The sequence below is a fragment of the Trichosurus vulpecula genome, chromosome 4 (assembly GCF_011100635.1).
Source record: "Trichosurus vulpecula isolate mTriVul1 chromosome 4, mTriVul1.pri, whole genome shotgun sequence".
NCBI classification, from domain to species: domain Eukaryota; kingdom Metazoa; phylum Chordata; class Mammalia; order Diprotodontia; family Phalangeridae; genus Trichosurus; species Trichosurus vulpecula.
The window spans coordinates 67,377,003-67,400,350 of NC_050576.1; the positions used below are offsets into that span (position 1 = coordinate 67,377,003).

The 23,348-nt window shown below is 42.2% G+C and overlaps 1 protein-coding gene across 1 annotated transcript; it reads left to right on the forward strand.

Annotated features, from left to right (window-relative positions):
* Nucleotides 1-445: 445 nt before the first annotated feature.
* Nucleotides 446-22,486, forward strand: PRDX6 (peroxiredoxin 6). Its single transcript, XM_036755937.1, has 5 exons — nt 446-756; nt 16,766-16,922; nt 19,258-19,404; nt 20,133-20,279; nt 21,414-22,486. The coding sequence occupies exons 1-5, from the start codon at nt 662-664 to the stop codon at nt 21,540-21,542; spliced, it is 675 nt and encodes a 224-aa protein (XP_036611832.1). The 5' UTR covers nt 446-661; the 3' UTR covers nt 21,543-22,486.
* Nucleotides 22,487-23,348: the final 862 nt, after the last annotated feature.

Genomic DNA, 23,348 nt, shown 5'->3' on the forward strand with positions numbered 1-23,348 from the left:
GGCGCGGAAGCCAGGTGGCCAAAAAGAACTTTAGATCTCTGGCAGGAGTGGACAGTTTAACTGCTCGGAAGGACTAAAAACTCAAGCCCTCAGATCCTCCCCTCCAGAGCAGCAGATGCCACAAATCCAGATAATTATATTGCAAAAAAGAGAATCTCGCGGAACGCGGTAATTCCTCAAATTGCCAGTTTCCTGCAGATCAGGTCTAAATAGAGGGTAGAGTGGGGGAGGGGAGAGGCTTCAACGCCAACTCCCCAGAAGGGAGCCGGAGCCCCGCCCCCAGCACTAACGCCTAATCCCACTCCCCCTCCTCCCAAGAACTCCCCAGGCTCCCCTTATCCCCACCCAGTTCTCCCAGGCCCCGCCCCTTGCCCCCGCTCGCCCTGGCCCCACCCCTTCTCCATCACTCTCCTCTCCCTCTGACCCCGCCCCCTCTTACGTCACGCCCAGCCCCCTTTCCCCAGCTCCTACAGCCCGGTGTCCGCTCTGCCAGGCCCTGCCCCTTCCTACGTCACGCCCCGCCCCGCTTCAGGCCCCGCCCCCATCAGGTGGCCTTTTTCTGCAGCCCTGAGAGCGGCAGCCCGGCACGAAAGAGCGCCCACGTTGGCTGCGCTTCCTCCTCCTCCGCCGGGTCTTCCTCCTGTCCGTCGCCGCCGCCGCCATGCCTGGAGGTCTGCTGCTCGGAGACGAGGCCCCCAACTTCGAGGCTGACACCACGATCGGCCGCATCCGCTTCCACGACTTCCTCGGAGACTCGTGAGTGAAGCCCCGGCCCAGTTCGGCTGGGGGCCGCCCCGGCCCGGGCGGGAGCGCCGGTGTCCTACTGCCCTGCTCCAAGGCACCCCGGTGACCCAGGGAGTTGCTCACGAGGGTGGAGGGGGCATCGCCTGTTGCCTTTGTCCCAACTCCCCTGACCACCGTCCCCCTCCTCCTGTCCTGACCAGCCCCCTTACCTCCTGCCCCTGCTCCTCTGACCCCGCCCCACCTCCTGCCCTGACCAGCCCCCCCCTTACCTCCTGCCCCTGCCCCAGCTCCTCAGACTATCCTACCCCCTTACCTTGGCCCTGGCCCCCCTCCCCCCTCATTTCCTGCCCCTGCCCCAGCTCCTCTGACCCTTACCTACCGCCTTGACCACCCACCCCCTTACTTCCTGCTCCAGCTCCCCTAACCACAACCCCCCCTTACCTCTTGCCCTTGTCCCAGCTCCCCTGACTACCCACCCCCTTACGTCCTGCCCTGTCCCATAACCGCGCAACCCCCTTATCTCCTACCTCCCCTAACTACCTACCTGCTTTCTGCTCCTGCTCTCCTTGCCAACTCTCATCCACTTATCTCCTGCCTTGCATCGGCCCCACCACCACCACCCACCCATAAGGTTACCTCCTGCTCCTTCAACAGTTTGCTCTCCTTCCCAGCCTTACCCCCAGCCCCAGCTTCCTGCCTCCCCAAACTTAACTCCTGCCTCTCCTAACTCTCCCGTCTCTCCCTTCCCCGCTAGAGTCCCTCGTTCCCCCCTCTCCTCCCTCCCACCCCAGCTCCAGCTTGATCTATGCACTGATCAAGTTTGCAGGAGTTGTCTTCTTAGGCCTACCTATCCAAGATACCTGAAGCCTTTCTGGCTGATTTGGGGGTTTTGTTTTGTTTTGTTTTGTTTTTCAAATACTATTTAAATTTGAGTATAGAAATTCTAGTTGGTGATTGGGGAGGGTGTTGTGCTCCAGGGCTTGAATTTGATTTATGCTGCCTGCTCTCTGTCCTGGAATTTGCTCCCTGTGGTATGGAGTAGAGTTCATTGCTGCTGACCTTCAGATACATGGTAATCCTTAGTTTTCTTTCTTAGGTCTTTTCTCACCCATATTAGGAAGGTTAGGCAGGTTAGTAAAAAGTGAAGTAGCAACAGTCTAGACTTTTTTTTTTTTTTGGAGGCGTGAGGTGAGGCAAAGTCACTTGCCCAAAGTCACACAGCTAGTCCAAGTGTCTGATGCTGGATTTGAACTCAGGTCCTCCTGACTCCAGGGCCAGTGTTCTATTCACTGGGCCACTTAGCTGCTCCAATCTAGTCTTTTCTTACAAAATCTGGGCTCAAAGTAAATTTAAAAATCATTACCAAGAAGCTGACCTAGGCCATCTTTATCTAAACCTTCCTCCCCACCCCCTTGCACTGATTAAAAAATGCCTTTGTCCGGGATGTGGCTTATTAGCCACTTCAAGACAGTTAAAGAATACTCTATATTTAGTTTATATCCTTTTCCCATAACTGAACACATTTCAAAGATGTTCTCTATGTCACTTTTTGAGTCCCATCATTCCATTCCCCTTCCCCCCGCCTCCATAGGTGAGTTGTATGACCCTTAAGGACGCCTAACTTTCTCATCTTACTCTTTCATAGAACAAACCAGTTGGTGCCGTGGACAGAGTGCTGTACTTGGAATCAGGAAGACCTGAGTTTTCCTCTGGTGCTTCCTCCATTTCACATTTTCTAAGACCTGGCTTTCTCCCGATGTCACAGCTTTTCAGGGCAAGCTTTTCAGCACAGGTTGTACTTTCACTCCTTCCCCTAACTTGAAGTACCGAAGTTGACTACTTCTTGCTCCCCATAGCCATTTCCAGGATCTTCCTCTATCACTATCACTCAGTAACATCTCTTCTTTTTGAGGTTCATTCAATCCTTATTTACCACCACATCAAGAGTCTAGTGGCTCTTTACTGTCGAGGGATCTCCAGGATACTCAGTGAACAGTCTTATCTTCTCAACTTCTACCCTCCTTAGATGGGTACTTCAACATACCTATTAATACTTCCTCAAATACCCTAACCTCCCAAGTCCTCTATGTACTCAATTCCCAAGATCTACCTCTACTCCAGCACAGCTACACACCCTTGCCATCACCCTCAAATATTCCACATATCTGTGGTCATGATCTATGAAATTGCTGTATCTGATCAATCTGTTGTTATTCTACCTCTTCCTCCTCAAGCAACTTCAAACCTTCATCTTAACTATTACCTCCTGTCCTTCTACCACTTTGGTTCTCTCCTAAGCCATCTGTGGCCTAGCTACACTCTCTTCCCTTCCCCATCTTTGACCCCCTTGGTGAGCCATCATTTTCTGAGTCCTTTGTCCCCCTATCCTATCACTGAACTTGCCCTTCCAGAGCCTTAGCTTTGAAATGCCTAGAAATACTCCCACCATCTACTGCCTTTGCTCCTGCACATTTGGTGCTGAACAAAGTTGGAGAAGAATCATGTGACTATGCTAAATGGGTTTACTACAAATTTGTTACATAATCAACTGCACCCTTTTTATATGCCTTTTACACCTCTCTGACTGATTAATTATCTCACCAGGGCACCTTCTCCAATCCTTTACATCCCTCCTCAGACTTCCCATACCGTACCCTCCCTAGAACCTTTCACAGATTCTACAGCTTTCTCCACTTTCATTGGTGTCTCACCTGAAGAGCCCTTTCCTTGCTAAGGCTAATAACTCCTTCCTCCAAGTACACAAGAGATCCTATTCCGTCCTGTCTTCTCCAGCAGATTGCCCCCTACTTTCCACCTAATCTTCAATCTTGATGTGTCTCTTGGCTGTTTCCTTACTGCCTACAAACATGCCCATATCTCTCCCATCCTTAAGAAACCATCACGTCATCTGACCATCTCCACTATATCTCCCTTTTTATGGCTAAACTCCTTGAGAAGGCCATATACGTAATCTGGCTTCCAACCTCATTCAACTAAAATGTTCTCTACAAATTTACTGATGATTTTTTTAATTGCCAAGTCTAATGTCCTTCTCTCAATCTCATCCTTCTTGACCTCTCTACAGCTTTTGACCTTGTCAGTTACCCTCTTCTCTTTGGTACCCTCTTTTCTCTAGATTTTTGTAGTTGTTCTCTTACGAATTTTCATTCTATCTGTCTTGACTGTTCTTTCTTAGCCTCCTTTCCTGGAGTGGCCTCCAAGTCTCTGCCTGGGCCTCTCTTCTCCTTCTATATTATTTGACTTGATCTCAGTTTCCATGATTTCAATTATTTCTATATAGATGATTCTCAGATCTACTTGTCCAGCCCTAACCTTTCTGCTAACTTCCAGTCAAGCCTCTCCAACTGCCTATTAGACATCTCCAGCAGGATACACATGCACATTTTAAATTCAGCATACTCAAAACTGAACTCATCTTTCCCCCAAAACCTCTTCTCTTCCTAAGTTTCCTGTTAGTTGTACAGGGTGCCACCATCCTCCCAGTCACTCAGGTTCACAACCTAGGTGTCCTCTTTGACTCCTCACTTTGTCTCACTCCCCATATCCATGTCCAGTCAGCGGTCAAGTCCTGCCATTTCCACTTTCATGCTATCTCTTGCATACAGCCCCTTCTCACAGATGACACTGCTGCCTCCGTGATGCTATCCCCCATCATGGCATTTCTGGACAATTGCAGTAGCCCGCTGGTTGTTCGCTTTGCCTGAGTCCCCATCCACTCCAATCCATCCTCTACTCAGCCTTCAAATTGATTTTCCTAAAACACAAGTCTAACCATGTTCTCCCCTCCCTCTCCCATTTAATATGCCCCAGCATATTGATTTAACATTAGATATAAAATCACCTGTTGGCTTTTAAATTCCTCCATTACCTGCCCCCTTCCCAGTCTTAAATCTTACACCCCACCCACCCACTCAAATTATTGTGAAATCCAGTGACACAAGCTATTCTTCAAACAAACTCTATGTCCTGGCTCTAGGAATGTTTACTGGCTGACCTCCTGTGCCTGGAATACTGCCCACTTAATCTCCACCTTCTGGTTTCCTTTAAAGTCTCAGCTAAAGTCCATCATTCTACAAAAAGCCTTTCCTAGTTCTTAATCTTAGTGCCTTCCTTTTGAGACTACTCCCCATTTTATCCTGTATATATCTTGTTTCTTCATGTTTATTGGCATGTCTTCTCCCCCATTCAACTATGAGCTCCTTAAGAGCAGACATTGTTTTTTGCCTTTTTATCCCCAACACGTACCACAGTGCTTGGCACATATTGGGTACTTAATAGATGCTATTTGACTGATTTCAAATCCTACCTTAGACACTTAGCTAAGTGTCTAAGCTGTATACATACAGCTGTATGATCCTGGGCGAGACACTTTTGGCCCCATTTTCTTCATCTGTAAAATGAAAGTAATAATAGCACCTACTTCACAAGGTTGTTGGGAGGATCAAATGTAAAGTGCTTTGCCAACCCCAAAGTGCCATATAAATGAGAGCCATTCTCTTTGAAGAGGCAGGGTGGTGGCATGGCAGGGTAGAATAGGAACCGAGCAGATTCATCAACAGTGAGGCTGCCCCTGGCTCAGCCCCTCAACGACTTCTGTGACTAGGCAGGCCACTTCTTTTTATCCCTGTCATTCTTTTAAAAAATTTGGAGTTCCAAATTCCCTCCCTTCCTCCAGTTTTTCTTCCTCCCCCCTCCACTGCACACCTCCCCTCCAGCAGGCAATATGATGCCTGTTATACATGTGAAGTCATGCAAAGTATATTTCTATATATGCCAGTCACTTCTGTGGGTCTCAGTTGCTCATCTGTAAAATGAGAGGGTCGAATCAGGTGACTTCTAATGTCTCTTCCAGCTCTTAAGCCTAAGATTCTTGAGAAAGATTTTCTTCCTTTCTTCCTCTTGGGTGTTCCATTTCTGCCCCGACTCCTTCACCTCTCACCTGCCAATAGCCTTCCTACAGTTAAGGAAGTTGCTTGAACCTTGGTGTGGCCTGGAATCTAAACCGTTTCAAACAGATGGTGCCATCATCCCACTTTATAGCCACTTAGAATGAAGTGCCAATGGAGCTGGTTTGGTTTGTTCCTTACCATCACCCTCTTCCCCATTCTCCTGCCATCACCCTAGCCTAGACCATTGAAATATCCTTGTGATTCAGCTCCTGGCTTCCAGTCTTACCCTTCTCCAAGCCACACTCTACAGTTGCCAAAATCTTTGTAGGACACAAGTCTGCCACTGTCACCCTACTGCTAAAAAAAGTCTTCAGTGGTTGCCCATCCATTGTCTTTAGGATAAAATACACACTCTATAACCTGGCATTTTAAGACCTCTGTAAACTTGCTCCACAACACCCCACCCCTTTCTAGCCCTCTTCCTCCCACAATACTTTCCTTTACATACCAAACTGGCTTATTTACTCTTCACTGAACAGAACATTGCCAGTTCTCACCTCATTGTCTTGTGTGTAGATTGTCCACCATGCCTGGAGCATGCCCCCTCCGTACTACTACTGCCTGTATAGGCCCTGACCTTCAGCTCAGGTACCCCCTTCTGTGCAAAGCCTTTCTTGAATTTTCCCAGAAGTTACTGTTCTCTTCTTCAGATTCTACTTATTTATCTCTTACTCGTTTGTTCCATCCATCCCCTCTCTGTGCGCCTTGCATTTAATGTTTTAATTGAATTTTAATTAGTCTGCCACACTACTTTGATTCATATACTCCTGAATTCTTCCAGTCTAATCTCTACAGATAAGATGCTGTTGATCTTAATCATTAACTTCAGTGTATATTCATTTTATAATGAGCATAAATGTGGGCTGCCAGGGGATAATACTTATCAGGGCAAGAATTTTGATTTATGCATGCACATTTTATTTATCATGCACGTGATGTGGTGTGGTAGAAAAAGCACTTGATATGGAAAATTGGAGGGCTTGGGTTCAAATTGTGACTTGTGATGTTTATCAGTTGTATAACCTTTAGGCAAGTCATTCCCACTTTCTGGGCCTTACCTGCAAAAGAGGAGGAGTATTGAAGTATATGATCCCAATAAAGTCCCTTCCACTTATAACACAATAAAATCACCTACACTTACAATACTATAAAATCACCTACAGCTACACCCACCCCTGTACATGCAGGTGTGTCTAAGTACACAGGTAAGTGTGCAGATAGGGTTTCTCTGTAGGCAAGTAGCAAGATGATTTGTAGTGGAAAACTCTCAAGACTTATGAGAATGGGAGAGTCATTTATCATTTCCATGGATAATTTTCCCTTTCTTCATTTGTTTTCTAACTCCATGCCCCAGGCTAGGGCTACGGATTGAGTTTGGTAGGAGGACCACCAAACTAAAGAGGGAGAATGGAATGAATGAATTTTGGTCCCACAAATACCTTGTCCAGAACTTACTAGACTTGTCTGGCTAATGGGTCCTTTAATGAAAGAGAACAGGCCACCCATCCTATTCTCACATGCTATGCAATACTCCTTGGATGAATTCTTAAAAAAATTATTAAACACTCGTTATGTGACCAGTCTTTCCAATAGTATCTTACCCCAAGATAACTATGACCCATTGCCTAATTCAGAAATGTATAAGTAGAACTTCTGCCAGCTTCCTGCTAACTGTGAGAATTTTTAAGCTTAGCCACGTTTGGTTCCTTTCCTTTCTTCCCTTCAGGTCTCCTCTTTAGTCCTCTCTCTCTGAACTGGAATTTGCTCAGCATGGTTTACCTTCCCTAAATGGTGTGATTGTTTTTTGTTGTTTTTCCCTTCTTTTGGGACTTAATATTTTTATAATCAGGCTTACCTTGAGTTTATTACAAATGCACAGATTAATCCTTCACCCCCAGGGTTCCAACTTTAGTTTTCAGGGACAGACCGTTTTTCCATTTCTGGACAGAACTTGGTGCACCATTGGCATAACTTTGAGAAACCAGTCATCTCCATACCAAAGTGAGGCCAGCTGCAGTATGCCACAGCAGCAAGAGTAGTGATTGGTATTACGTGACCCAGATTTGAATTGAAATTCATTCTCAATTGTCCTTGACTTTGGGTAAGACACATAGAGCCTCTTTGGGACCTCAGTTTCCTCATCTGTATAATGAGGTGTCAAAGGCAGTGGAACGAACATTGAGTTTGAAGTTGAGCCTTTAATTCTACCTCCCTGGGCCCAGGTGTGTCATTTACTAAATGTGTGTCATTTACTACATGGGTAAGGAGGAGATTTGATTTCATAAGTATTAGAGAATCAGACTTTTTAGGTCTGCGCAAGGATATCAGAGGTTATCTAGACCAGAGATGTAATGTTTTCAGAACTCTGAAGTACAGCCTGAACCAGATTAAAATGTAATTGGGGAAGGTTTAGCAACAACAAATTTTTTTAATGCAATATAATGTATATGTTTATTTGAGATTTTCTAAGTCAATATGCAGGCCTCATTGACTTAGAAAACCACAGATAAACATCATCTGTGTTGTATTGTTAAACAATTCCGAATTACATTTTAGTCTGGTTTGGGCTGCTGGGAAGTCTGGCAACCTTTTTTTTTTTTTTTAACTAAGATCAAGATCTCTTGGTAGCCGGGTGGTACAGTATATAGAACACTGGACTTGGAGCCAGGAAAACCTAACTTTGAGTCCTATCTTAACAACTTTACATAGCGATGTGTGGTTCTGGGCAAATCACTTAGCCTTTCTCAGTCTCAATTTTCCTTATCCCAAAATGGGAGGTAATAGCCACTTCATAGGGTTGTTGTGAACATCACATGAGATAATATGTAAGTGCTGTGTTTATGTAAATACTTGATGGGTAGCAAGGTAGTGCAATGATAGAGTTCTAGGCTTGGACTCCTCTTCCTGAGTTCAAATCTAGCCTCAGACAGTAGCTTCACTTAACACTGTTTTTGCCACAGTTTCCTCCTCTGGAAGATGAGCTGGCAAAGGAAACGGTAAGCCACTCTAGTATCTCTGCCAAGAAAATCCCAAAGGGGTCACGAAGAAATGGACATGGCTGAAATGACTGAACAACAAAACATGTTGTGATATTATATATAAATGAGGTAATGTTGTGAAGAGTTTCGCAGACTTAAAGCACACAGTTTGTATGTGTGTTATTATTGCCTTTCAGCAGCTTACAGTGTTAGGAGAAAGGGACTGAGGGCCAAGTATGAGTCGGTTTGAGTAAAGTTTTAAATGTTGGCTTACTGTGCACAGGAGAGAATAAGCAAGTGTTTAGTAAATAATCTTCACCCTTTTAAAATTTACCTCCCCTGTGTCACATTGCCTGGATTGATATTTCATGACAGCTGATTTAGTTTTTGTTATTTTGTTAGTGGTTTAATATGTTACCTCAGGGTTGTCCAACCTTAGGTTATCTTAGGGCTGTGTTAAAATAAAATAATTATTCGAAGGCCATACCCAGAATAAAAAATACAGTACAGTATAGAAAGTGGGGCGAAGGCACGAAGTGCGAAAGGAAACACAAAACAACAAAGCGACAACACAGCAGTATAAAGGTAGGTGCATACTGACTAGTCTGTGTCGCATAGAGGGAATGCATCCCACAGATGGATTGAAAATTCTGTGCTATATGTTCCATCCTTAATACTGCTTAAAAACATCAAAGAAAATTAACATCAATGAGATTATTTATTAGTAATGGAATTAAAAAATCTAATACACATTCCTTGCAAATTGTTTTATTTTTTCGATTGTGAAAATTAAAACCCACAGGTGGGCTGCATAAAATCTCACTTCGGGCTATGTGCAGCCCGGGGGCCGTATTTCGGACAGCCCTGTGTTACCTGTCCAAGTAAGGTACTTATATGTGAAGAAGACTTGATAGTCTCCAGAGAGTGACTCGTGGGAGAAGTTTCAGGTAATTATAGCTAATGGAATAGATATCTCAGGTCACATGTCAGTGTACTTCTGAACACATCAGGCGTACAACCTCTGGTACTCGGGCTGAAGGAATTCCTTGAAGCCTACTGTGTACTGACTAGAGTTTTTACTTAATCCTTTGAGCAAACTGCAGAGTGGATTTGATTTAGATAAATTATCACTAGTCAGTATGATGAACAAAAAACCCAAGAGACAAAGTTTCCGGGTAATTAATTTATTAAGCTAGCTAATGATCAATAAATTGATGGTTAGTGGTTTCTCTTGGCAGCTAAAGATGAAAACATGGAAAGCCTCAATGTTTTAAATACCTTTGTAAAGGAGGATGCCCCTGATAGGAAAAATCAACCTTGATTGGCGTACAGTTAATAAGGACATGGACTAAAAGTCTTTAGCAACAACTGCAGAGAATGAGGCTTGTTGATTTTAAGACTTGGCTGCCTCCAGCAATGGGCAAGGGAATCTTATCTCCATTCAGACTACTTTGATTGGTTTTCTCCTTTATGAGCTGGGTCACCCTTTAAAGTCCAGTGGAGGGGTGCAAGGGCATGGGCTTGCTTTGGGGCAAGATTCTGTTTACCCTCTAAACAGAAATAAGGTCTCCCAGTTGAGTAGCCTGTCCCCTACCCCCATCAAGAAGCATGTTCTCTGAGCATTACAAGTAATCTCATCAACCTGCCTACTTCAGATTGGATGACCTACAGGGCCTGGGCCATAATTAAAGAAAATAAAGAGCCTGGATCCTAATTAATAATTGTTATTAATATAATGAAATCTTCTACAAGGTACATTCTTGTTCTTCGATGTAATTTTAAAATATATATTTACCAACTTGGAAATGGTATTCTATTAAATTAAGAATTCATTTTTATGAGTTTTTTTTCCAGATAAATTTTGCAGCTGTACTTCAAAATGATTAATTTTTTTTTAACCAGTATCATTTGTAGCAGGCATTTAAGAATAATTTCTAATTGAAAAGTTCAATCAAATGTGTTTGGGAAATACTGTCTCTTTTTTTTGCACCCAAATTAACTTTTGTTTCTAGTGTTGATCAAAAGCTTTTTCATGCCTTTTTTTAAATGAAAGACACACTTACATCTGTAGAGTTTAAGTTTCTGCAACTTACCTGGTGTTTGTCCCATTGAAATGCTTATGTGAAATCTGAAGGAGTTTTTAAAAGGAATTTAAATAACTACTTCAGCTAGGTCAAAGTAAGAAACTTAAAATGATTATTGATTTTAAAATGAACTCATCTTCCTACTTCTTTGATTCCCAAATAATTTCTCAGGTAGTATGACTTAGTATAAACATTCTTGTAATACTCATAAAATAATTCTCCTCCTGTTAGAAGGGACTGCTGTCCAGAACTAAAAACCACTGGGGACTCCATGACATTGGGCCTTAAAGGGACTAGACTATGAAACTTGGTTTTTTCCTACTATTAGTTACAGGAGTAGTGTATATTATTCCAAATATACTACTCCAAAAATGCTGCATGTCCTTTATCTGAAAGGACTTTTTCCCAGAGGCATTTTGCTTAGACCTTCCTCTACCCCTTTCTTTAATGCTGGTACTTTCCCCCTGACATTATCTCCAACGACAATACAAACTATACGTGATACCGTGTAAACACCATATAACAAGTATAACTAAGTGTAACTGCTTATGTGCTGTTTTCCCCATTGAATTGGGACCTCCTAGAGAGTAGGACTGCCTTTCACCTTTCTTTGTATCCCCAGTGTTTAGCTCAGTTCCTGACATGGACATAGTAGCCTCTTAGTAAATTCCTCTTGACTGACTGAAAAGCCACTCCTCCTTTCTCTAATTCTTGAGGTTGATGATGGAAGAGGGTGGGGAGGGTTTTCAGAGGACTACAGTGGAAAGAGATTTGAGCTTGTTTTTTCTTCCCCTCCCTATGTCCAGTCTTTTTAGTATATTTTAAAGTTATCTTTGTGTAGACAGATGGTTTGCCTTTGTTTAGAAAAAACTTTTTTTTTTTGTAAAACGACAGGAGTCCAATTGTATGTGGTTTTTGTTCATGTAACTTTTTTTAAAAATCCATCCTATCAACCAAATCACTGATGTGGGAGATGTATTTGCAGCATATCTCACTCATTTTCTGTAATGCTGGTTATTGGTTGTGGTGGTGGGAACAGCGGCTTTTTCTATTGCTGCACACTGAAAATGATCTGGGGTATAAAGACTCTTTTCCCCCTTTTTCTTCCTTAAAACAAGTTCAGTTGCTTATTTGAAAAGGAGGGAGGAATGTTGAGGTTGATGAAGAAAATAGCCTCATTGTAAAAAGTTGTACAAGGTTAAAATGGCTTGAGGGAGGAGCCTGGTCACTGGGTTGGAAAACAGCCAGCCCACTGGGTGAAGTTATGAAACAGTTTACAAACAGTTCCTTAATGTGACTCAGCAAAATATTCCCCATCCCTAACACCCACTGTTAAGAGGAGTCATCTTTCCATCAATTCAGGGCAGATTTAACTTTTGGGGAAGCAGCTTCCTGCTCTATGTGAGCTCAGTAGCAGGAGGCTTTACCTCCCCTCCTCTCCCACCCCCCGCAAGACTCTGCAGCCTGCTTCTAGTTTCCTTGTCCTTAGAATGCCCCATCCTGGCCCTACCAGAGGATTTTTCTCCCTTGCTCTCTTAATGAGTTATTATGTTTGAGATATTTTTTTTTGCATTTTAAAAAATATTAGCCTGATAATAATTTTCCATCCTCATCCTTGATGGCTCTGCAGCATTTGATATGATCACCCTCTTCTCCCCAAACCTTTCCTGCTTCTCGTCCTCTTTGTCTGGCTGCCGCTTTTTCATTTCCTTTGCTGGCTTCTCATTCATGTCCTGTCCACCATCTGCATGTGGGTCCCCAAGGTTCTGTCTTGGACTTTCTCCTTTTGCAGTGATCTCATCATCTCCTATGGGTTCACTGATCATGACTCCTCCAGCTGTATCCTAGCCGCTGCAGTCCAACAACATCCCTAATTGCCTGTTGGACATTTCCAAAGGGATGCCCTTTAGGAATTTCAGTAGGTATCCAAAACAAGACAAAAATACTCCCCATATCCATCCTTCTCATCTTCCCAATTTCAGAAGGGTCCCACTAACCTTCCAGTCACCTAGGTTTCTAATCTCAAGAGCCATGGGAATATAGATTTAGAGCTGAAAAGTACCTTATAGGTGAGGTAGTCCAAACCCCTCACTTTACAGTGACTTGATCAAGGTATATAGGTAGAGACAGAAAGAAATTGAAACCATGTCCTAAGTCCAACTCCCATGTTTCTTTCACTCTACCATGAATCATCTTTTCATCAGTCCTCCTCATTGCACCACTGCCAAGTGTTTATCAATTCTACCTCTGTGACATCTGCCGCTTCCATTCCTTTCTCTGAACTCAGTGCTAACACCCACCTAACTCAGACCCTCCTCACCTTTGTTTATGAGGTGGTTTCCTTGGCTCCAATTTATTCCCCCTTTATCATCATCAGTAGAGTTTCTTAGAGTAATAGTCCTAAAAATGAAGTCTGACCATCTACAGATCTCTTCTTAATAATGTCTTTACAGAGAGCTAAAAAGGAAAACAATTCTATTGAAATAATTGTAAAAAATATTCTTAAGCGAATTCACTAACCTTTGCTGTAGAATAAAATACCAACCCCTTTGTTGAGCATTTTAAGCCTTTCTCACAGCCTGACTCCAAACTCCCTACACATTATTCCTCTCTCCATGCCAGCTTAACAGGCCTATTTGCTGTTGTTCAGACACTACATTCTGTCTTCTATCCCTCTGTATGCCTCAGATACACTCCTAAAATCAAGGAAGTGCCATCTTCACAAAGCCTTGGCGAATTCCTATTGCCTAGCCCAGTCCCGCCCCACCACCCCCCATACGCAGTCAGAGAAATTACCTTGTATATGCTTTATATTTACATCTGTCTTCCTCTGCTCGGTGCCTGGTATACAGTAGGTACATTATTCTTTATTGATTGATACTTGGATTCAACTTCTTGCTCTGCCATTGATTATATGTATGACCTTGGCCAAGTTGCTTACCATCTCTGGGCATGCTTACTGAGAGTAGTTAGGCTAAGTGACACCTAAAGTCCCTCACTTCCATCTCTAAATTTATGATCTTATGAAAAGAAGGCCTACTATTTATTAGGGGAGTACTAGGTGCGGGGCATACAAAGACAAACATGCAGTTGAATGTGAGCCTCCTGAGGATGGAGGCTGACCTTGGAGACCAGGTGTGTATCTGCCATTCCTGTCTTTTCCAGCTGATTGCCTCTTCATTCTGTCCCTTTTCTTCAATCTCCCAGTCCACTGGCTCCTTCTCTGTTGCCTACAAACACACCCATGGCTTTCCTCTTCTTAAAGAGCACTCACTTAATCTGACTTTACAATAGCTATAGTCTAACATCTTCACTCTTCAGATATAATGAGGTGTTCCAAAAGTCTTAGTGCAATTTTAAGATATTAAAGCTTAATGCTATTTTTAAAAGCTAGTTAAGCTATTAAAACTTAATAGTGTACTCAGACTTTAGAAACATTCTCATAAAGTCTGGTTTGTCATTTAAAGCCCTTCCCAACCTGGACCACCCTTCCTACCTTTCCAGTCTTCATATACTTTACTTGCCTCCATATACTCTTATGATCCAGCCTCACTAGATTACTTGCTGCTCATTTCAGAATATTCCTCTCCCTCACCTCTGCCTGCTTCCCTGGCTTCCTTTTAGATTGGGCTGTAGTCCTTTTCATGTGCTGAAGGGCTTTCTTCCCCCTCTCTTCCCAAGTGCCTTCTACGTCGGCTATATGTAGTTTGCATTTAAATAGTTATTTACAAGTTGTCTCCCTTATTTGTACGTGAATACCTTATGGGCAGGGACTGTGGTTTTCCCTTTTTTTTTTTTTATCCCAAGCCTTAAACTCCTACCCCTGGCTGGCAATAAGTGCTTAGGAGAAGGTTGCAAAATAAATAGAGATAACTGGGGGCCTGGGGTGGCTGGAGAAAGGGGATCTTTTAGCCCCCTGAGGAGATGAGGAAAGGCTCTAGTGACATGGAACCTGAGATTGGAAGAAAAGAAATGGAGGTGGATTGGGAGTGCCTTCCTGGCTTGTGGGACAGCCTATTAAAAGTCCAAAGATGGAAGGGAGATTGGAGTGTCCTGGATGAGGGATATTAAGGAGGCCATTTTATCTGGATGTAGAATGTGTGAAGGAGAATAATATTTAATGTTGGAAGGGTAGATAGGACCCAGGTTGGAAAAGGCTGTAAAAGCTAAACAGGAGCTTATATTTGAACCTAGAGGCAAAGAGAGATGGTAATTCAAACTGCTGGTGCTGAGAAAATCCCTGAATGAAAGAGTGTAGAGTAGTGTAGAGTGAGTGATACGGAGGAGAACCAGCAAGGGGGGGACCAAGGGAAGAATGTGGGCTTAGGATATAAGGCTTAGACTTCCACTAGTTGGCCCCCTTCCTGTTTTATCTTTCAAGGCTGTGTAATTTTTTTATATGCACCGCAGGACATTGTGCACCACTAACTAGGGCATTAAGAATTGGGTCTTTCAGTTTGTTTTTGATTGGGTTTGTTTACTGCATTCCCAGGGAGGGAAAGGAGCTAGACAAATACTGATGTTCTTCTGAACCTGAACTTTACTACTCAGGCAAGGTTCATTTAGCCATAGAAACCCAGGTTCTAAGCATTATGAAAGCAGAAAGATATTGTAGGCTTGATTTTTCTCCTGTTTAGTCTTTATCTGGTGGGAAGGAAAAGAAAGAACATATAAACTAAAAATACTGGTTTTCACACCTCATATGTCAAGAGGTAATGTTGCTTGCTCTTGGCTGTCTTTGGTTTCTTTGACAAGATAAAGTATGAGACTTATATAAAAGGCATTAGAAATTTGATATTTCATATGGACCATATTGCTTTATATATGAATAAATTTGTCAAAGGAGATTGATGCATCAGTATTACAGAATCCGGTGTGCATGTGACCAGCCATTTAGGAATCTGAGTTAAGACAGATTGGGACATCACACTCATGTCTGACTGTCACCTTTTTATATATTGTTTTACGGTCTAAAAGGTAGAAGAGCATGAGAAGGAATTGAGCTGCATGCTCATATTCAGCAGTGATATTCCATGCTAACTTAGTATCTTTTATTTTTTTTTGGAGGGGGGAAGGCAAGGCAATGGGGGTTGTTACTTGCCCAAAGTCATACTGCTAGCAAGTGACAAGTGTCTGAGGCCCAATTTGAACTCAGGTCCTTCTGACTCCGGGGCTGGTGCTCTGTTCACTGTGCTACCTAGCTGCATCTTCGTTTTAAATCCCCCAGAATTCAACTAACCACCCAAAAGGAGAGATTGCTCACTAAAGGAGAAACTCCCTTAAGCCAAGATCCTTGTAAACATCATTCAGTACTATTAATATAATTAAAGGACCCTTGAAGGTTACTTAATCATAGAGAAATCATCTGATTCAGCACCCTAAATTACTTTTCTCACAATAACCCTGTGAAGACAGTAAATATTGTTGTTTTTCAGTTTCTGGCTCTTTTGTTACCCCTTGTGGGGTTTTCTTGGCAAAGATACTGCAGTGGTTTGTCATTTCCTTCTCCAGCTCATTTTATAGATGAGGAAACTGAGGCAAACAGGGTTAAATGACTTGCCCCCAGGGTCATACATCTGGTAAGTGTCTGAGGCCAGGTTTGAATTTAGGTTAAATGATTTGTCCAAGGTCACTCAGCTATAAAGTGTTAGGACCAGGATTCAAACTCAGGGCCCTGGATTTCCAGGTTGACTACCTTTCTTCCTATAAGATAACTGAGGCCTCCTGGATTTCCCATGTTGATCAAGACCAATAGAAAAGCTTAAGCTTAATGTAATGGAAGAAAAGATCCACACTGGAATAGTTAAAAATGGAAGTCTCTTGGTGAGCATCCAGATATCATTAACATCATATTTTGGATTGAGAAGTAAACATGCAAACATTAAAAGTTGGGCTTTTCAAACCCCACCCCCTCCCCCCACCCCCCACCCCCACTCCCCGCCACCACCTTGATTCAGTTCCTTCAGATATTGTGTTCTGTTCCTTCCAGATGGGGCATTCTCTTCTCCCACCCTCGGGATTTTACTCCAGTGTGCACAACAGAGCTGGGTCGTGCTGCAAAGCTGGCCCCAGAATTTGCAAAGCGGAATGTTAAGATGATAGCCCTTTCTATTGACTCTGTCCAAGACCATCTTGGCTGGAGTAAGGTACAGCACCATGGGTTTGGGCCTGAATCACATTTATTGCATATGTTGTATGGTTTCTTGGTTTTGGAGCTGATAAGAACATGAGAAAACCTCAAATATTCTGATCTTTTGTATTATACTTACAAGGTTTGCTAGTACTAACATAGGCCTTCAGAGAGCTACTTATAAATGCAAATTGCAAATTGGTGTGATATTTAAGAATTTTGAAATTGATTATGTCACATGGGAGACACTGGCCCAGGACCACCCAGCATGGTGTACCCTCATCAGAGAAGGCACTGTGCTATATGAGCAAAGCAGAATTGAAGTAGCTCAAAAGAAACGGGAGATGCACAAATTGAGAAACCACTCCAGATGTTCACATGGACTATTTGTGTCTGACCTGTGGTAGAGCATTCCAAGCTTGTATTCTGATCAACCACAGTCAGACACACTGTAATTTGACTCTAGCGTAGTGATGTCATTTTGGTCACCTTTGAGAGTGAAGGACAGCAACCAATTAAAGGGAAAGCTCAATTTCTGAACTCAAGGATACAGCAAGGTGGCTTTAGGCAAATGCAGACTCAATTATAAAATTAATACAGCATAAAATCAGTTACATTGTAGAATCAATAATTTTTATATTTTCACTTAGCAATTAATCATTGCTTTTCTTTTTTGTCTTTCTGTCCCTAGCAACCAGGACACTTAGCCATGGTTAGCACCCGATAAATGGTTTGAACTGAATTGAATTCAGGCTAACTATATTCTGAATCCCCACTAACTGTTCGTGTAGACCTGGTGGTTTTATTGTAGTCTTAAGTTAGATCGGCTATGCTAGGCAAGCAGTTTGATTTGAAATGATCAAATAAGTCTTCTTCCCCCCAATCACAAGAAGATTGTCAGTAAACATTTATCTGGTGTTTACTATGTGGTACATGATTAAGAATTGAAAAATGGATAAATTAGCCATGGCCTGGCCCTTTAGAGGAGCTTACAGTGTATTAGGATGGTCATTCAACTAGCATTTGTTATGTACCAACTCTGGGTACAAAGAAAGGCCAAGTATAGCCCCTGTCATTAAGGAGCTCATAGACTAATGCAGGGGACAACGTGTTAACAACATACATGTATATATATTACATACACACGCATATTTCTTATATCCATGATTTACTTACAGGATGACTTGGGAATAATTACAGAGGGAAGCACAAAGATTTAAAGGTAGGGTTGTTGCTGTGACATGGAGGGAGCCACAGAAGCCCGGAATAGGAGCTAAGCAAGGAGAGCATTCAACACATGGGGGACAACTAGTGAAAACCCTCAAAATTGAAAACATGGAGCATTTTGTGTGAGCAGCAGCAAGGAGGCCAGTGTCAAGAGGCAGAATATGTTGAGGGAGGGCAGTAAGATAAGATAGCCCAAGTCTGGAGGGATCCAGTTATGAAGGGCTTTAAAATCAAGATAGGGTTGGATCCTGAAAGTAATAGGGACCCCTAGAGTTTGTTAAGTGGGGTGGGGCAGGGAGAGGAGTGCAACAAATAACTGTAATAACAACTTGCTGTTGTGGTCCTTATGTGCTTTCTTTGCAGCCACTGTTGAAAGTGGATAGTACAAGTTGTAGTGTCCTCATCAGAGATGATACAATTCGTGGCTTGCACATCCATGGTTACAGTTTCTGAAGCCAACATATCCCCCAATTCTCCTGAATTCAAGCACAGAAATGTTTTTCACTGTGCTGTGGTGTCTTGTGCAAACTAAATGTGATTAGTATATAAGTAAGGTATAAAGTGCTATGAGAATTCAGGGGAAGGGAAAGATCGGTGAGTTGGAGTAGCAGGAGTCATGTTCTGAATGCTCTAGTAGCACTAAAGCTTGGACTGCTAAGTGCGCTGGCCTGAAAGTCAGAAAATTGATTTGGGTTCAGACAATGACCTCTCAGTCTACTGGTTAATACCTGTCTACCCTTCAGGACATGAGAGTCAACCTCTATGTATGGATATATACAAAATAGTTACAGGGTAATTTTAAAGAAGGAAGGAAGGCACTAATATCTTGAGGAATTAGTTATGCTAAAAAAAGAGACTGTCCATGCCCTTTGAACCACTGCTAGGCATATTCCCCAAAAAGATCAAAGACAGGAAGATTCAATAAACCAGAAATAAAGATTAAGTTAGAAATTTGACCTGGTTAATTGTAGATCATGGTTAGAATTGTTCCTGTACCCACCCTTTAGGAGTTTGGCTTCATAGTTAAGATAAGAAATCACTTTGACCTCTCCTTACTAGGGTTTAGCTGTTAAGATAATCCGGAGAACATATCTGGTTTATATATTCATGTTGCCTTGTTTCAGGATATCAACGCATACAATGGAGATGAGCCCACGGAGAAGCTGCCTTTCCCAATCATTGACGATCACAAGCGGGACCTTGCCATCAAGTTGGGCATGTTAGACCCAGATGAACGGGATGGGCAGGGCATGCCTCTGACAGCTCGTGTGGTGAGTTTCATAGCCCTGCCTCATGCTTCGAAAGCATCCCCATACAGGCTTCTTCCCTTGGGGCTTGCTTGTCTTGTTTCACTTTGATTTAAGGGTAGGTAGTGTTATCTAAGCGCCTCAGACAGAAGCTTCAGAGGTCAGTTGTTCCACCCTCTTTTCCGCCTTCTGTGTTCCTATCAGTCTGAATACTTGGGTGCCAGTTGTGGGGTGGAAGGGGTGGTGTGAGGGCTTGTTTGAGGTTAGGAATTCTCATTCAACAAGCTTTCATTATTCCAGAAATACAAAGACAGAAATCAAAAACAGTCCCTTCCTTTGAGGAACTAGTATTCTGCTGTGGAATGAAACACATAAATTAATTAATCAATATGTATTTATTAAGAGTGAACAGATGAAGAGGCAACTGGGTTGTGTAGTGAGTTGGGAAGACCCAAGTTTGAATCCTAGTCTCAGTTTCAGAATCTATAAAATGAGAGATTGGTCTCAATTGACCTCTTCCTCTGTTCCTTAACTATATACATGATTTTGAGGAGGAAGAGGAGACTTAACCAACTGGGGGCATCAGGAAGGACGTCCCACTGGAGCTTAATCCATCTATTTATAAATGAGATCATATGTCGGGACAGGAATCTGTACAGATAAACACCAATATCTTTGCTGCCTGGAACAAGGTATAAATTACACTTCCTGAATAATAGAAGTACACGCTTGCACTTTTCTGCACTTTTCAGGTATTTATTTTTGGCCCCGATAAGAAGCTGAAGCTGTCTATCCTCTACCCGGCAACTACTGGCAGGAACTTTGATGAGATCCTCAGAGTGATTGATTCCCTTCAATTGACAGCATACAAGAAGGTTGCTACTCCTGTTGACTGGAAGGTAAGGCATATAAAAGAAGAACTCAGTACCTACCTGCTCAACTGTAATAAGATCACCGTAAATCCAAATGCCTGAAAAAGGAGAGCCCGCTGTAGTAAATAGAGAGCAGACTTTGGAGGCAGGAAAACCTAGGTTCAGGCCCCACCTCTGTTCCATACTGACTCTGGACAAGCCCCTTGATAACTCTAGAGTCCTTGAAAAACAGTTGGTGGGGGCAGTTTCCTGCTTGAGAGTTCTCTATTCTGGTGATTGACAGATAGATAGATATCTACATAGCTCTTTCTATCTGTGTGTGTTTATATATCCCATCACCCCAATTCTAAGCTTTTGAAACATTATGAAACATTTTATATTCAGAGTCAGTCTTTATAGACATATGTTTTTCCATTGCTAATCACATTATATAAATGGAACCTAAGGTACATCTGAAACTTGCCTGAACACTCTGTATGTACATCTAGGGGCTTTTAAAGATAGGTAATTGATTATGTCTTCTACATTATGAACAAGGAGTGTGTATTTGTACGAAAGATGTAGAGCTGGAAAGGACCTCAAGCACCATAGTCCAACCCCATCACTTTACAGATAGAGGAAATATCTATCACATACGTGCCGGGGAGCTCAGGCAACTTGTCCAAGGCCCTATGGGGTCTAATCATTAGAGGCAGGATTGGAACCCACTTAATCTTGATCTGTGTGTCTAGTGAGTCTGAAAATTGGGAGATCTGGTTCTTAGCTCTGGGGTCAAGAAAACTGACTTAGCAATATCTCTGTCCTTTTCTTGGTAAAATTATTATTTTAAAGACCTTAACAGATGTTAAAACACTGACTAGGTACTATAGAAGTTCATGTAGTGGTATCATCCTTATAACAAAAGTTTCCCTTTTCCTTTTAAGAAAATTATAATTTACATCAAAAAGGTAAGGACTTTTTCCTTTGATCCCTCTTAAAGAACCTAGGGAACATAGGAGTGGGATTCAAGATTTATTCATGCTTTTATTTATGGAGTTTACATTTTGCTTTATTCTTTCACAATAAAATTTAATAAACTACTGACAACATTTTAGGGTTTTGATAGCTCCACCCCAGGCATCACAAGTAACACTAAAACTTTTCTTATTAATCTTTCTCCAGTGTGGGGATAGTGTCATGGTTGTTCCAAATATCTCTGAAGAGGAGGCCAAAAAATTGTTTCCTAAAGGCGTCTTCACCAAAGAGCTCCCTTCAGGCAAGAAATACTTACGGTACACCCCTCAGCCGTAGGTTACTCCAGCAAGACCATGCTGGGGTCTGGCTGGGCCTCCCTTGAAGATCTCTACCAGAAGGGATACCAGCCTACCAATCATGTCTTCCTACAGTAATTGATTTAAACATCTTGGGGTGATGAAAGTCAGGAGTCTTTGGGCTGTTCTACTAATGGCTTGTTAAATGAAAATGGCACTAAAAGTCACCCATGATTCTTCTCCTTGTGCCTTTACCAGCTTTCACTTGGGTCATTGAACTGCCTTGTTGTTCTGCTGGCTATCTCTGGGATGGCACTGTTTGGGACTTTTAAATCCTTGTGAGATCTGTTGTAGTCTCCATCATCAGCCACCTAGTATGGTTGGCATTTAGGAAAGGGACTACTTAGGAGCATTGCAGGAATGAGACTTCTTTAACTGACCTAATAGACAAATCATCTCTTTTTCTAATTATCCATTTGAGGGGAGGAGACGATTTAACATGTTTAGTTTTGATCTTCACCTCCCTGAGTTTATGACCAACAACTTGTAATAATTTAGGTGTTTCAGATAGTGTTTTTTCCTCAAATGTTGAGTGTTCTAACCACAGTTAGGAGATTCTTCTCTTTCCAGCAGATAACAGGGAAGCAGAATACAACCTTAAAATATTTTGTTACATTGGGCGAAAGAGCTTTCTAATTATGTTATAGTATGTGGTTGAGACTACAGAGAAGCTGCATAATGCCTGCTAGTGATGTACAGAATGGTGGAGGGCCATAATTATGGGTGCCTTTTTAAACAAGTCAAATATCTAGACATGGGGAAAACTCCTCTTAAATATTCATAATAAGATGAAAGCATGTATACTCAAGGGAAAGGAAGGGTTAAAGATACTATTTCTTTACTATAAAATGTTGTCTCTGCAGTGGATTGTTTTCTGATATTTTGCCTTTAGGGGAGCCTCAAATAAAAGCTTTTTGAAACTAAGTCGTAAGTCTCTTCATTTGGGTGTATGTGTCTACGTACACCTTTTGGGTTGTGATCTTATTATACCTGTCAGTTCTTGAATCCCACCCCACCCAACTGTGACTTCTCTCATATTAAATAAGAAATTTTTAAGCAAATTTTGACCCAACCACCTTGCTTTTTAAAATATAAAAACTGTCTTATTAATATCTTTTGTCTGTATATCCCCTTCATTTCTGAACATGCTGCTACTACCAGTAAGCTATTACTTAATCCCTGAGCCTTAATTTCCTCATCTTTAAAATGAGGAAGTAATGGCTTCTGAGGTTCATTCCAGCTTAGTGTGCTGCCTATTTTCTCATGCACAGCTTAGGACCCAACCATTTCGTCTTTGTAGGAAGAATTTATTTGGGAAGAAGTGAGACACCACCACCTCCCCTTAATCAGTGACTACATGTTAAAAAGTCTTCGCCTGGAATAATTCCTAGCGTTTATTACTGATAACTGTATAAACTCAATAGTTACTGGAAAAAGTTGTTTTGTTAACAGTATTCCATGTATATTAATTTAACAGAGGCGTTAGTTCAGCAATCAAAGTGGTTGTCTTCATTTCTTCCTCTTGGATTTCAACAGTGACAAGACCCTGGACCCAAAGCAGATATACAGGGGTTAGGAAGAGTAATTGTATTTATTTATGGCACATTGTGATTAACACATATAAAGAGGTTTGCAATGATAATTTCATTTGCTCTCTGCAGCAAACAGCCTTGTGAGGTAGGTGAGACAAGTTGACTATTGCCTTTTGTAAAACCAAGGCTCATATAATGACATCCCAATGTTAACAGCAGTCAGGACTTCACCAGGTCTTCTGATCATCTTACTG

Coding starts and splice junctions, on each gene's coding strand:
- PRDX6 (XM_036755937.1), top strand. CDS start 662: ATGCCTGGAGGTCTGCTGCTCGGAGACGAGGCCCCCAACTTCGAGGCT. Junction 16,923..19,257: donor ACCATCTTGGCTGGAGTAAG/GTACAGCACCAT, acceptor GCCTTGTTTCAG/GATATCAACGCATACAATGG. Junction 20,280..21,413: donor CTACTCCTGTTGACTGGAAG/GTAAGGCATATA, acceptor ATCTTTCTCCAG/TGTGGGGATAGTGTCATGGT.